Source organism: Scomber scombrus, chromosome 22, assembly GCF_963691925.1.
Source record: "Scomber scombrus chromosome 22, fScoSco1.1, whole genome shotgun sequence".
NCBI classification, from domain to species: domain Eukaryota; kingdom Metazoa; phylum Chordata; class Actinopteri; order Scombriformes; family Scombridae; genus Scomber; species Scomber scombrus.
The window spans coordinates 23,805,434-23,820,587 of NC_084991.1; the positions used below are offsets into that span (position 1 = coordinate 23,805,434).

The 15,154-nt window shown below is 41.1% G+C and overlaps 2 protein-coding genes across 2 annotated transcripts; one reads left to right on the forward strand and one right to left on the reverse strand.

Moving 5' to 3' along the window:
- Nucleotides 1–1,500: 1,500 nt before the first annotated feature.
- On the forward strand, nucleotides 1,501–11,693 carry ncaph2 (non-SMC condensin II complex, subunit H2). Its single transcript, XM_062443590.1, has 19 exons — nucleotides 1,501–1,608; nucleotides 1,694–1,795; nucleotides 2,569–2,630; nucleotides 2,823–2,910; nucleotides 3,111–3,167; nucleotides 3,240–3,319; nucleotides 3,407–3,546; nucleotides 4,861–5,024; nucleotides 5,460–5,534; nucleotides 5,878–5,941; nucleotides 6,103–6,204; nucleotides 6,297–6,341; nucleotides 8,029–8,099; nucleotides 8,194–8,305; nucleotides 9,157–9,246; nucleotides 9,342–9,391; nucleotides 10,125–10,226; nucleotides 10,318–10,467; nucleotides 11,308–11,693. The coding sequence occupies exons 1-19, from the start codon at nucleotides 1,501–1,503 to the stop codon at nucleotides 11,434–11,436; spliced, it is 1,791 nt and encodes a 596-aa protein (XP_062299574.1). The 3' UTR covers nucleotides 11,437–11,693.
- Nucleotides 11,694–11,933: 240 nt separating this feature from the next.
- Nucleotides 11,934–14,468, reverse strand: LOC134004268 (protein SCO2 homolog, mitochondrial). The gene is made up of 2 exons (XM_062443487.1): nucleotides 14,446–14,468; nucleotides 11,934–12,999 (listed from the first exon to the last, which is right to left on the reverse strand). Exon 2 carries the CDS (start codon nucleotides 12,981–12,983, stop codon nucleotides 12,123–12,125), a length of 861 nt encoding a protein of 286 aa, XP_062299471.1. The 5' UTR covers nucleotides 12,984–12,999; nucleotides 14,446–14,468; the 3' UTR covers nucleotides 11,934–12,122.
- Between the last annotated feature and the right edge of the window lie 686 nt (nucleotides 14,469–15,154).

Consider the following 15,154-nt stretch of genomic DNA (forward strand, 5'->3'; position numbering starts at 1 on the left):
GGCAGCACCGCTTCAGTCCTCCAGCAGCGACATAAACAGACCAGCGAAGAAGAGAATTAGCGCGGGTTGTTTGAGTGTTGTGCTAACGGAGATCTGTCCGGTAATCTGTCCGGTGTTCCCGGTAAGTTCGGTGTTTGTTTTACTTTAAAGAGCACTTTAAGACTTAACGTCACGTATACTTTATTACACTCACTAAGAGAATAGATTAGAGTTGGATGAACTTTAGTAGCGCTGTTTCCGTTTGTCCGGTGTTGACTTTGTTACTGTGGTGTTTAATGTTCCCGTAAACCCGGTAAACCTGTCTCCTCCCGGTAAACCTGTCTCCTCCCGGTAAACCTGTCTCCTCCCGGTAAACCCTGTAAACATGTCTCCTCCCGGTAAACACTGTAAACATGTCTCTTCCCGGTAAACACTGTAAACATGTCTCTTCCCGGTAAACACTGTAAACATGTCTCTTCCCGGTAAACCCGGTAAACCTGGTAAACATGTCTCCTCCCGGTAAACCTGGTAAACATGTCTCCTCCCGGTAAACCTGGTAAACATGTCTCCTCCCGGTAAACCTGGTAAACATGTCTCCTCCCGGTAAACACTGTAAACCTGTCTCCTCCCGGTAAACCCGGTAAACCTGTCTCCTCCCGGTAAACCTGTCTCCTCCCGGTAAACATGTCTCCCGTAGCAACAGCTCTCCGGTAACCGGTGTACCAGAGTAAACCGGAGACACGTAATGACACGGGAGCAGATTTATTCATAACACCATAAAACAATCTGTCCGGTTTTCGGTGATTTAACGTGTCGATAAGAAGTCGTTATGTGTTCTGTTTATGCTTCAATATGTCAAATGTTACCGTAAATGTTTAATTTCCGTTAACGGCTGTAACTCCTTAATAAATAATGGATTAAATAACTATATAATAATAAATATATAACGTGTATACAGCTCTATATATTAGGTAAAGTCATATAGTTATATATATATATATATATATATATATATATATATATATATATATATATATATATATATATATATATATATATATATATATATATAAAATGTTTTAAGGAGTTCGTTTTACAATATTTCATAAATTAGCAGCATTTTTAAAGGATTTTGGTGCTTTTTGTTAACTTTGTATTATAAAAGAACATTAAATATAATCACTAACTTCACTTTAGGTTTGATTAACTTTAATAATTCAGAATAAAACAACCTGATTGTTAAATAACTGGTGATAAATAAAAGTTAAAGGTCCGTTACGGATATTTTTTTAATGTTTTATGTCATTTTGTTTTCCACTGAATCAACTTTAATGTTTTATTTGAAAGTCGTGTTTATGTGTTTGAGGTGTGCAGAGTGTTTTAAACATTATAAGATTAATAATGATCTCTGTTTCCTCTTCTTCTGTTATGGATAAGAAGCTTTGATTGATAAAGAGTTAACCTCTGTGCTTTATTGATAACTTTGTCCCTGATTGATCTGTGCTGTGATTGGCAGCCGTCATGGAGTCCACAGAGAGCAGATACGCTCACCTGCTGCAGCCGATCCGAGAGCTCACCAAGAACTGGGAGATCGACGTGGCGTCCGAGTTAAACGACTACCTGGACGAGGTGATGAGCTTGGACTCGGTGTGACGCCTCCTGCAGCTGTGGTTGGGTTCTGCTTTATTAAGAGCGTGTGTTGGTGTTTTTGCAGCTGGATGACATGACCATCACGTTCGACGGAGGGAAAACCAGACTGAACTTTGCAGAGGCGGCGCTGCTGATTCAGGGCTCGACCTGCATCTACAGCAAGAAGGTAGAAATGATTCATCATATTAATGAGATATAAACCTTCCAACACTCTCTGCATAAAACACATTTATAATAACTGATATACAGTACTGTGCAAAAGTCAAACAGCTTGTATAGACTAAAGTGTGTAAGTATTCAGACCTCCTCTAACACTGGAGCACCAGCAGGAACCTGGCTCTCTTTAACCTAAATGGAGCCTCAATTAATAATAATATTTAATGATTCATGTTAAATTTTGTGTACATAGTTCCTGATCTCCATGGTAACCAGAGTAAATGTAATATTTAGAACAATTGTATTCCATTAGCTTTATTTAATATAAAGTTATAATGTAAGATCATGCCAAACTAGTTGATATGGTGTTTTATTGACTATTTACTGTTTTTAAGCAAGTTGAATTATTTGGTACAAAGTTTTTATGGTTACACCACTTAGACATTTTTGCCATAATCCTCTAATATATTCTCTCTAAATGGATTAAAAGCAGAGGAAGGAAGGAAGGAAGGAAGGAAGGAAGGAAGTAAGAAAGAAAGGAAAAAGGAAGGAAGGGAGGAAGGGATTACAAATGAAAGGAAGGAAGGAAGGAAGGAAGGGTAGAAAGGAGGAAGGAAGGAAGGGATTACAAATGAAAGGAAGGAATTAAAAAAAGGAAGGTAAATAAGAAGGAAGGGTGGAAGGAAGGAAGGAAGGAAGAAAAGTTTTTTATGGTTACACCACTTTTGCCATAATCCTCTGACTGTGGATCAGATTCATGCTGATGAATGTTTGTTGCTGCAGGTGGAGCTGCTTCACAATCTGGTTTTCCAAACTCTGGAGTACATCAATGACAGGAATAAGAAGTAAGGCAGCCCTCTGTGTGTGTGTGTGTGTGTGTGTGTGTGTGTGTGTGTGTGTGTGTGTGTGTGTGTGTGTGTGTGTGTGTGTGTGTGTGTGTGTGTGTGTGTGTGTGTGTGTGTGTGTGTGTGTGTGTGTGTGTGTGTGTGTGTGTGTGTGTGTGTGTGTAACCATGCTGTGACGTCTGACTCTAACAGACGTAACAAACAGGCGGCGGCTGAAGGCGGCGATGCAGACGGAGCAGCGAACAGCAACTACGCTGCCGATGATGACGATGAAGCTGGGGTACGAAACAGGAAGCTGGACACTGAATACATTATTTAATTAAACGGAGAGGAAGAGCTCGGCTGTGACTTATAACAAACTAAAGCATCAGAATATTAAAGAATGTAAAGTTCTGATTATGAATGAAAACGTCACATTTACTTCTCTCTAGCAGCTGTCAGAGGGCATTCTGGGTAATGTAGTTAATCTGTCTCCTTCAGTTCACGCCGTTAGACATCGACGTGTCGGAGAACTCGCAGAAGGACGACTCTACCGCGGTGAGTTTCCTCCCAACAGGAATCAGCTGATCGGTGGTGAGCGGCTGTGACTGACGTGTGTTTGTGTTTCAGCCGGTGAGCGTCGTTCCTCTTCCTCCCGCCTCGCTGATCCCTCCCGACACCCGTGAGAAGCAGAAGCTGCCTCTCATCAAGTCAGTCTGAACAGGAACTCGTTAAAACTTGTTAGTTCAGCATCCAGACGTGGCGTTTAATGAGTTTGTGTGTTTTCTGTGTGTCAGTGTGAAAGGAGACGTCGTCTGCAGTCTGAAGGACTTCAGGATCAATCTGTTCATCGCAGGAGACCGAGACATGATCTTCCTCACACGAGGATCCACCGCTGACCGACATCTGCTGATAGACGAGCAGCAGCAGCAGAGAGGTACAGCAACGTCTCACAGCATCATGTGTAGGGCTGGGTAAACAATACATTATCGATTCATAGGGCATGAGATTGATTTTTCCCCATGAAGTTTTTTTTAATCAATTTTTATAAAGCTTTATTGGTTGGCATCATTTACAGAAACAATGTTTTGAAACAGCAGTAGTAATATGAGGGAAACAAACAGATATACAACGCCAGGGTTACTTTAATAAAAAGCCTTAATACAAACTGCACTGATGTAATGTTTTAGTTCATTTGCATTTCCTTTCTAATCTCAAAATTGCACTTTTGAGACTTGAGACAGTTTTGTTTACAGCTCAAGTTTAAACTTAAAACCTGTTTAATGTGAAGAGAAAAAATAAAGTACATTTGTATTTTGTAACACAGTTGAGCCATTTTCATTATTTAAGAGCAGATCGAATTGAATCGTGATTAATCGATTCAGAACCTTATGAATCGAATCGATTTAGGAAATTGGCCACGACGCCCAGCCCTAATCATGTGTGAATTTAAATGAATGAAACTAAACGAAGCAGCAGCGTCTCCAATCACTCCACACTGATCCACATTCATCAGTTTAATTTAAGACTCTGAACATGAATTTAAACTCCTGCTGGGTTCAGATCAGCTGATGTTAAAGACAAACTGTGATCATAGTTTAAAGTCTCAGATTAAAATCACTGTTGAAAAAAACCCAAAAACCCTTTTTCCAGTTAAATTGAATGTTTTTATCATCATTTCGCTGCTGTAACTAGTGGCTGATAACATAAAAACAATAAGACACATTAAAGTCACTGTGGATAAAAAAGAGAATAAATGTCAGTAATAAATACAGGTGGTAGCACACACTGTTATCTCTATAATATATTCATCATGTTTTTATATTTAATTTAATCTCTTTGTTCTTTAAATCTGTTTTTATTGCATTTAAATGTGCAACGTTCCTTTAAATGTTTCTGTCGTTGCACCTTTTTAATTTATTATTGTTTGTTAGTGAAGCATCTTCTTATAGTTTATATATTAAATATAAAGTCTAAGTTTTCCTCTCCTGGAACATGTTGCTGGTTAAACTGCAGATTAATTACTACGAGTATTAATAATCACACAGAGGATAAAAGGTGGAGATGTTATTAGAATAAAGACGTTACTGCAGACTCTCTTTAATCAGCAGCTCAGATGACTGTTGTTGTTATTTGGTGCTTCATAAATAGAGATTGATTGATTGATTGATTAGTTGATTAAATGATTGATTAGTTGATCTTCATGTGCATCCTGCTGCTGTTCGGTGATGATTTTGTGTTGTTTTTAAAGGTTTGCTATTTCCAGACGTTTCTTCTCTGATTGGTGGAGAGGCTGCAGGTGATGCAGGAGACGACGCTGTGGAGAACTTCCTGCCGCTGGAGGACAACGATATGGATCTGGACCAGAACCAGGACCAGAACCAGGAACCAGAGGAGCACGTCGAGAGACACCAGGTCACATGACTGCTTCTGTTTCAGTTAGTCACTGCAGGTCCTCCGTACGTCTTTAAACAGAGTAACGAGTTAATTAATGAACTCTGATGATGTTTGATAAATGATTTTATTAAAGCAGGAATAATTTCAGCTCTTACATCTTTAAAAAAGAAACTTTACATGATCAGAACTTTAAATGTGATTATCTGACAGTAAACAACACAAACATCCTGAGATCATTATTCTGACATTTTATCGAACAAACATTTTGTGCTAAATCAGATTTTTTTCCCCCCGCAGTTTATCTGAAAACATTTTGATTTTATTACTCTTATAAGTTCAGGACAATTTTTTAGCTTTTTAATTGTTGAATTTTGGAGTTTTACTTTCACAGAATTATTTTCTTTACCTTTAAAAATTAAATGTTCTTATTTATTTCTTATTTTCTGTCTTCAGGCTCCAGGTGAAGGCAGGATGATCCGAGAGAGACGACAGGTGGAAGAAAAGAGGGAAGAGGAGGCTCCACCTGCTGTAGGTTCATTCATCAATAACTCTGATCAATCACTCTGATCAATAACTCTGATTAATAACTGATCAATCACTCTGATCAATCACTCTGATCCATAACTCTGATCCATAACTCTGATCAATCACTCTGATCAATCACTCTGATCAATCACTCTGATCAATAACTCTGATCAATCACTCTGATCAATCACTCTGATCAATAACTCTGATCAATAACTCTGATCAATCACTCTGATCAATAACTCTGATCAATCACTCTGATCAATCACTCTGATCAATCACTCTGATCAATCACTCCGATCAATCACTCCGATCAATAACTATTTGTTTGCTTATTTTCTTTCAGCGGAACATTTGGGAGCTTCATGACCCGTACACTGTTCTGACTGGAGATAAACCGCTTAAATCAGGTAAACCAGAACCAGTGTTCTGTGTGTTCTGGGTTCTCACTGAGTTCTGTGTGTTCTGGGTTCTCACTGAGTTCTGTGTGTTCTGGGTTCTCACTGTGTTCTGGGTTCTTACTGAGTTCTGTGTGTTCTGGGTTCTCACTGAGTTCTGTGTGTTCTTTCAGGGAAGTGCTACAAGGTTCCTGACGGTTTGGACGACGGAGGGAAGAGGAAGAGGAAGCCAGCGGGTTCTCTGCAGGACTTCAGGAGCTGGTTCAGAGGAACCTGTGAGAACATGAAGACTTTAATCTGAAAGGTTCCACGTTTGATTTACTGCGTGTTTAATAACGTGTGTTTTCTTCTTCTTCTTCTTCTGCAGTCGATCCTCCAGAACACAAGTTAAAGAACGGACCCTCGTTTACAGGTAACAGGCCTCTATCACGCCTCTAACGGGCCTCTAACAGGCCTCTATCACACCTCTAACAGGCCTCTAACACGCCTCTATCACGCCTCTGACGGGCCTCTAACACTCCTCTATCACGCCTCTAACACTCCTCTAACAGGCCTGTAACACGCCTCTAACACGCCTCTAACAGGCCTCTATCACACCTCTAACACGCCTCTAACACTCCTCTAACACTCCTCTAACGGGCCTCTAACACTCCTCTAACAGGCCTCTAACACTCCTCTAACACGCCTCTAACACGCCTCTAACACTCCTCTAACGGGCCTCTAACACTCCTCTAACACGCCTCTAACGGGCCTCTAACACGCCTCTAACACGCCTCTAACGGGCCTCTAACACGCCTCTAACGGGCCTCTAACACTCCTCTAACGGGCCTCTAACACGCCTCTAACACGCCTCTAACACTCCTCTAACACTCCTCTAACGGGCCTCTAACACTCCTCTAACACGCCTCTAACGGGCCTCTAACACTCCTCTAACACGCCTCTAACGGGCCTCTAACGGGCCTCTAACACTCCTCTAACGGGCCTCTAACACTCCTCTAACACTCCTCTAACGGGCCTCTAACACTCCTCTAACACTCCTCTAACGGGCCTCTAACACGCCTCTAACACTCCTCTAACACTCCTCTAACGGGCCTCTAACACTCCTCTAACACTCCTCTAACGGGCCTCTAACACGCCTCTAACACTCCTCTAACACTCCTCTAACGGGCCTCTAACACTCCTCTAACAGGCCTCTAACACGCCTCTAACACGCCTCTAACGGGCCTCTAACACTCCTCTAACACGCCTCTAACACTCCTCTAACACGCCTCTAACGGGCCTCTAACAGGCCTCTAACACTCCTCTAACACTCCTCTAACACGCCTCTAACGGGCCTCTAACACGCCTCTAACACTCCTCTAACACTCCTCTAACACTCCTCTAACACGCCTCTAACACTCCTCTAACACTCCTCTAACGGGCCTCTAACTAGAGTTGTTCTGATTCTGATACCGGTATCGGAAATGCCTCCGATACTGGCCAAAATGCTAGCATCGGTATTGGCGAGTACTGGAGTCCAGGCACCGATCCGATACCACGTAATTTATTAGAAATAGGAATCTATTTACTGGTTAGCTCCGTTAGCTCCGTTAGCTCTGACGGTTCTTCTTCGCTGCTCTTTAAACAGTTGCGCTGTGCTGCTGTTTTAGCGAAGAAGAACTGATCACCTAACGTTAGCGCAGCATGTGGGCGGGTTGGCAGAACTTCACAGTGGATGTTCCCACCAGTAAGACGGCGAATAATTATTCCTATATTTATTTAGTTAAGTTACTGTTGCACTACTGTTTTATACTGCTTCCATTCGCTGTATTCATTCATGTTTTACAGGGTTTAATCTGAGCCAGGCCTTAATACAATGATCATATCACAGTCATGCAGGCGTAGTATGACTTTTATTTTTTAACACACTGGTATCGGTATCGGTATCGGTATCGGCCGATACCCACAGCATAAGTATCGGAATCGGTATCGGGAGGGAAAAAATGGTATCGGAATATCTCTACCTGTAACACATCACAGCTGATCAGGAGCCAATCGTTGTCCTTCGTCTTCATCATGTGTTCATTCATGTGTTGATCCGACTCTTCTTCTCCTCTCAGACCTGAACTACGTTTATTTAACTAACATGAAAAACAAACTGAAGACTAGAAAGAGGATCTACAGGAGAGCGGTGAGTCCCCTCACATACCTGGCTGTCTGATGAAGATGATGATGATGATGATGATGTCACTCAGGTGTTGATGATGCGTTGTGTGATGTCACAGGGTGTGATGGTGTCCGATGAGGAGCTGAGGAGAACCTTCCTGCAGCTGGAGGAACCTCAGCAGCAGCCGGGAGAAGAACCTGTGGACGGGTTCAGACACCCGGAGCTGCTGGGTAAGAACTCCTTCACCTCCTTCACCTCCTTCCTCCTTCCTCCTTCACCTCCTTTACCTCCTTCATCTCCTTTACCTCCTTCATCTCCTTTACCTCCTTCACATCCTTCACCTCCTTCACCTCCTTCATCTCCTTTACCTCCTTCATCTCCTTTACCTCCTTCACCTCCTTCACCTCCTTACCTCCTTTACCTCCTTCACCTCCCTCATCTCCTTCACCTCCTTCACCTCCTTCATCTCCTTTACCTCCTTCACCTCCTTTACCTCCTTCATCTCCTTCATCTCCTTCACCTCCTTACCTCCCTCACCTCCCTCATCTCCTTCACCTCCTTCACCTCCCTCACCTCCCTCATCTCCTTCACCTCCCTCACCTCCTTCACCTCCTTCATCTCCTTCACCTCCTTACCTCCTTCACCTCCTTCATCTCCTTCATCTCCTTCACCTCCCTCACCTCCCTCATCTCCTTCACCTCCTTCACCTCCCTCACCTCCTTCATCTCGTTCACCTCCTTCATCTCCTTTACCTCCTTCATCTCCTTCATCTCCTTTACCTCCTTCATCTCGTTCACCTCCTTCATCTCCTTTACCTCCTTCACCTCCTTCACCTCCTTCAGCTTCAGTTTCTCTCTCTCATGTTGTATCTCAGCTAAAGTTTATTATGTCCCGATTTATTTAAACCGTATGAAACTTTATTTAAAACCGCATGAAACTTTATTTAAAATCGTATGAAACTTTATTTAAAACCATATGAAACTTTATTTAAAATCGTATGAAACTTTATTTAAAATCGTATGAAACTTTATTTAAAACCGTATGAAACTTTATTTAAAACCGTACTAAACTTTATTTAAAGGTGCTGATGATGGAAACTCTGACGACGAACACGAAGCGCTTGACGACTTCCCAGCCGAGTTAGCCGGAGGACCAGATTTCATCTCACCAGGTAAAAACACAACATGTCCTTTAATAACGATCATAAATCATTTGACTGTTTTCAGCATTATTATTATAATTATTAATAATATGTTTATTTTTCAGACGTTCATGGAGAAGACATGAGTTATGAAGATCTGGTGAAGCTGCGAGTGGTTCGTAATCAATCAGCTGATCGATCAATCATAACAATCACATCTATTATTGATCTACTTTCTCATTGGTCGATTTTAATGTTTCCTGTTTTTGTTTAATTTTTATTATATATATTTATTAATCATCTTTATTCCTCCTGGATCAATAATGTGAATCATACAACAGACAGATTTATAAATAATAAATACAGCTTGTTATAAAAGCAAAAAGATTATTAATAAAATAATAAAACATAACATCGATACTTTAACGTGTTTTAAAGAATTAATAATTGTTTAAAATGTGATAAATACGTTTAAACGTGTTACCACGGTGACAGAAGATGTTTTATTCAGTTTAATGTTTATTTTATTATTAAATTATTCACTTTTTTACAGGAAACTTTTGTTATTATACAAACTGATCGAAATGATCATTTATAATATGAAATATTAAAGTAGATAAAAACATGTGTGTGTGTGTGTGTGTGTGTGTGTGTGTGTGTGTGTGTGTGTGTGTGTGTGTGTCTCTCTCTCTCTCTGTGTGTGTGTGTGTTACTGTGTGTTTGTGTGTCTGTCTGTCTGTCTGTGTGTGTCTCTCTGTGTGTGTGTGTATAAATGTGTGTGTGTATATAAATGTGTGTGTCTCTGTGTGTGTGTGTGTGTGTGTCTCGCTGTGTGTGTCTCTCTCTGTGTGTGTGTGTATAAATGTGTGTGTGTGTGTGTGTGTGTATATATAAATGTGTATATATAGGAGCAGCTGGTGGTGAACAGTGGCGGTTACACTCAGGAGACGGGTTTGTCCCGCCGGGTCAAAGACTGGGAAGCAAAGATTCGACCTGAACTCGCTAATCAGGTAAAAAAAACACACTCAATAACAAACCGTCGTCATGGGAAACGAACTCCACGTGACCCTGACGCCTGTTCTGTCACTTCCTGTCTGGCAGGAGGAGCGGCCGGTGTTCGACATCCACAGCTACAGCGACCGGATCGTCTCGTCTCTGAGCGACGTCGGTCAGCGCCGGTCCTTCGCCTCCATCGTTCACGGTCTGGACAACTACGAGGCCTGCAAGTATCTGCTGGCTTCACTGCAGCTGGTAAACACATCACACTACTTCTGTCCTTCTTTATACTAAAATATGAAGTTTTACTGGTTTAAATGAAAAATGAATCTTTAAAGTTCAAATCATCATTTTTTACAACGTTATATAAGATCATTAAAATGTCTTACGATGATATTCAGTGTTTAAAAATGTGTTAAATATCTGAATTGTAGGAGTTAAGATGTTAAATTAGATCTGAGCGTGTTCAGTTTAAGTTATTTATCATAATTATTATTATTATTTTACAACCAATCAGCTTATTAATTAAAGTAAAAAAATAATCATCAGTGTGAACTATAATGAAACTAATCATTAGTTACAGTCCTTAATAAATGAGCTTCAATATGAGCTTCAACCCACTACAACAGTAACATCCTGCTTTTACATTATTATATCTCATAATATTTTATATATATTATATTAAATGTCTCATAATATATTATATGTGGTAATACAGACTATTACTGCATTAGTATTTTTAAGGATCTAAATACTTCAGTTTGCAGTTTTAATACTTTAATCATTTTTTTCTTGTTATGACAAAGAACAGAATAAATAGTTATTAATATATAAATGATAACATAACTTAAGTGTATATTTCATTAAAACTCATAACTGTCTACAGCAGTCTAATCAGTGGTTTTATTTTTATCTTAAAGTCATTAATATTAAACGTGCAGAGACGCTCATCAGATTAATTCCTTCAGCTGAATGTTTTCATCTCATAAAAGTTAAATAATCAGTTTCACACAAAGGAAGAAGAAACGCTGACGTCTGAGCTGAAGGAGGAATCAGATTAAGGATTTTAGGATTGAACGTGTTTTTGTGTTCCAGGCCAACGACCGCACAGTGGAGCTCGACAGCGTTGAAGGTTTGGAGGAGAGCGTCGACTCGATGGGACTGACTCTGCTCAGCACTCACAAAGCCACCGACAGGTTCAAGAAGCTCGCCTCTTCATCCTGAAACCAACTTCACCCAACACAAAGCTAACTTCGTACAGCCTGAACACTGCAGACTCTGTTTGAGCTGAAGACAAACGTTTAACCTGAACTCTGTTTCCTTTCATCCAGTTATTATTATTATAATGAATCATGATTTATACATGAAACATTTTGTCTATAAACCTCTTGAAAATAAATTTCTCAGCAGATTTTAAATGTTGCAGTACAGCGTTCAGCCACTAGGTGTCACTCTACAGCACCAACATGATCGACGGAAACAACATGAACATTTACTCTTATTGTAGGAAGTCAGATGATCGGATCAATATTCTGTTCCTGCCTCAAAATGTTTTCACATATTTTAATGAACTTTATTCTCTGCTCAGGACTCTTTACACAGCTGGTGTTTATTACCGAACTTACTGATGAGATCAATTATATATATTCAATTTTAAACAAAGTTCTGGTGTTTTTTTGTTCAACTGATCAAAAGAGTTTCTGATTGATCGTCTGTTTCAGCTTTAACATCAAAAACATGAAATTCTGTAAAAAAAAAAAAAGAAAAACTTTAAAGATTCACAAGTTTTAATTTCAGAGACATTCGAGACGATTTTCAGCCACAGTTTTTTTCCTCCAGAGAAACGGAGTCATAAATATATTTTATATATAAATATATTTCCAATGTTTGAGTCGACTGAGTGAAACAGTTCAGTTCTGGTCAGATGTGGGTGTGTAGGAGTTGATGTGGTTCCGGACGCTCTCAGTGATCTGCTCCTCGTTCTTCATCCTGTTGTAATAATCCAGGAACAAACCGTCCGGAGTCACCAGGTAGATCAGGATCGTGTGGTCCACGATGTAGTCTCCGTCCTCGTCCTTCGGCCCGGGGCTGGCGTACACTCTGTAGTCCCGACCCGCGTCTTTCACCTCCTCTGGCGTTCCCGTCAGCGCCACCAGGCGGGGGTGGAAGTCTTTGACGTAGCGTTCCAGCGCCGGCACGTCGTCGCGCTCGGGGTCCACGGTGATGAAGACGGGCTGCACCGGCGGCAGCGAGGCGTCGCGGTCCAGCGCCGACACCACAGCGCTCAGCTTGTCCAGCTCGTCGGGACAAATGTCGGGACAGTGCGTGAAGCCGAAGTACAGCAACACCCAGCTGCCCAGGAAGTCCCGCTTGGTCCGGCGCTGGCCGTGGTGGTCCATCAGGCTGAAGTTACCGTGACCCAGAGCGGCGCGCTGCAGCTGCTCCACGCGCTGCTGCCGCCGCCGCTTCTGCTTCTCCGAGTCCACGTACCACCACACGGCCAGCAGCCCGCCGCCGAACAGCAGCGTCACCGCCGCCCGAGTCCGCAGCTTCATCCTCGCCGAGCGCACCGACGCGTCCGGACCCTGAGACAGGAAGTTCCTCTGGGTCAGGACGGGAAGACGATGATGACGATGATGAAGAAGTCTGGCGTGTTGACACTCTGACGTCGGAGGCGGCATGGAGACAAACGTCTTCTGTAGGCGAGGAAGACTTCTCAGGAGTCTTCCTCCTCCACGCAGATTACCCACGATGCACCTGAGCCCCAACATCCTCGACGCCAACGTCCTGAAGACAAAGAAGATTTATATCGTAAAACATTTAAATATAATACCTTTACTCTTTGACCGCTAAATGTTCTTTAAATTAAAACTCAAGTTTATTTCATCTTTCAGTCGAATGACAGAAAATAACAACTTTGATATTTTGATATGAATAACTGGAAAATATTGATTGGTTGCAGCTTCTTAAATGTTTAAGTTAATTTCAAACTTCGTACAGAAGACGATAGAGTGACAGGATTTGTGATAAACACTCACAGAATCCTTTAAAACTCTTCTGGACGGAAACATTTAACGTCTGCTGAATCATAAACTGATTTTTAGCACGAACTGGAGCTACGGGACGACGCTGAAGTTCATTTGGAGTTTAAAGAGAATATAAAAGGAGGTAAGGTAAGAATTTTAGTTTAAAACATTCAAAATTAACTCAAATTATCAACAGAATGTGAAGAAATAACAGTTAGCATGCTAACCAGCTAGCCCCGGCCCGCCATGCAGTACCACGTTATACCTGCAGAGGCGCCAGAGAGCCACTAACCAGTCTGACATGAGAGGGTCCCAGTAAACCAGTAAACCAGTAAACAGAGTCCTAATAAAACAGTATTAATACAGAGCTGATGTAAGAGACGCTGACTTCCTGTTGATATTCTGCCGTTTGGAGGTTTTTGCTCTAAACAACAGAAACATAAATAATAATATTTTGGGTTAATTTTCTGTTTATTTCACTACTTATGAAACAGTTTGACATCTTAGTAAAACTCCTCAACACTGTTTAAACCCTCAGTCACATTTATAAAAGCTTTATTTTGCTTATTAAAACAACTAAAAGGTGTTTTTACATCAGACGGTGTTTCAGTGTAAACAGTGACCGTGATAACTGAGGACTTCCGGCTTCATGTCGTCATTAACGAACAAAACACGTGTTTTAAATGATCTTTATATAAATATATCTTTTTGTTCATATATATATATTTATATTTATCAGTCTGATCACTTTTATTCTACAGTGTAAATCTTTCAAGAAGCTTTCACATTTCTTCACTTTATTTTATTAAAATTAATCTAATGTTGAAAAAGAGGCTGAATCTGATATCACTGTAATAATGTTATAATACATGACGTCACATGTTAGACAGCTGATGAACATAATTAATCAGGTTATAACTGGATGAATTTGAGGTTAACTGTATAAAATGTGAACATGTGAGCAGCTGCGGCTCCTTTATAACAGCTGAAGCTTCCTGCTGATCAGCTCACATGTTAACGTGAAGTATTGATTAAAGTATTGATGACAGTGATTATCGATCATGCTGCTGAAACGCGGTTCAGACAGTTTTTAACCTTCAGGATGATAAAAACATTCAGTCTGACTCTCAGTAAGTTTCGCTGCTGCTCACAGACTCGTCGTGTTTCTCTGCTGCAGGTTAAACTGATCAGTGATCGATAAACTCACCTGTCTGATCTTCACCAGGTGACACACTGCTGCAGGTTGTGAAACACTTTACTTCTTCTGCTGCTTCTGCTGCTTCCTCCTTCTTCTTCTTCTGGTGATATTTGCAGCTGACTGGACGCAGTTCAGACGCGCTGCTGCCACCTGCAGGAAGTTTAAAGAACTGCAGGAAGGAATTAAATCCTCGTGTAGAGATCAGACAGTTTCTGCTCTGATCACATGAAGCTGCTCTCATATGAAGGTAGATAAAGATGCTTTTTCAATCTAGTACCAGACCAGTACCAGACCAGTACCAGACCAGTAACAGACCAATAACAGACCAATAACAGACCAATAACAGACCAATAACAGACCAATAACAGACCAATAACAGACCAATAACAGGCCAGTACCAGACCAGTAACAGACCAGTAACAGACCAATAACAGACCAATAACAGACCAATAACAGACCAATAACAGGCCAGTACCAGACCAGTAACAGACCAGTAACAGACCAATAACAGACCAATAACAGACCAATAACAGGCCAGTACCAGACCAATAACAGACCAATAACAGACCAATAACAGGCCAATAACATACCAGTACCAGACCAATAACAGACCAATAACAGGCCAGTACCAGACCAGTAACAGACCAATAACAGACCAATAACAGACCAGTACCAGACCAGTACCAGACCAGTAACAGACCAGTACCAGACCAATAAC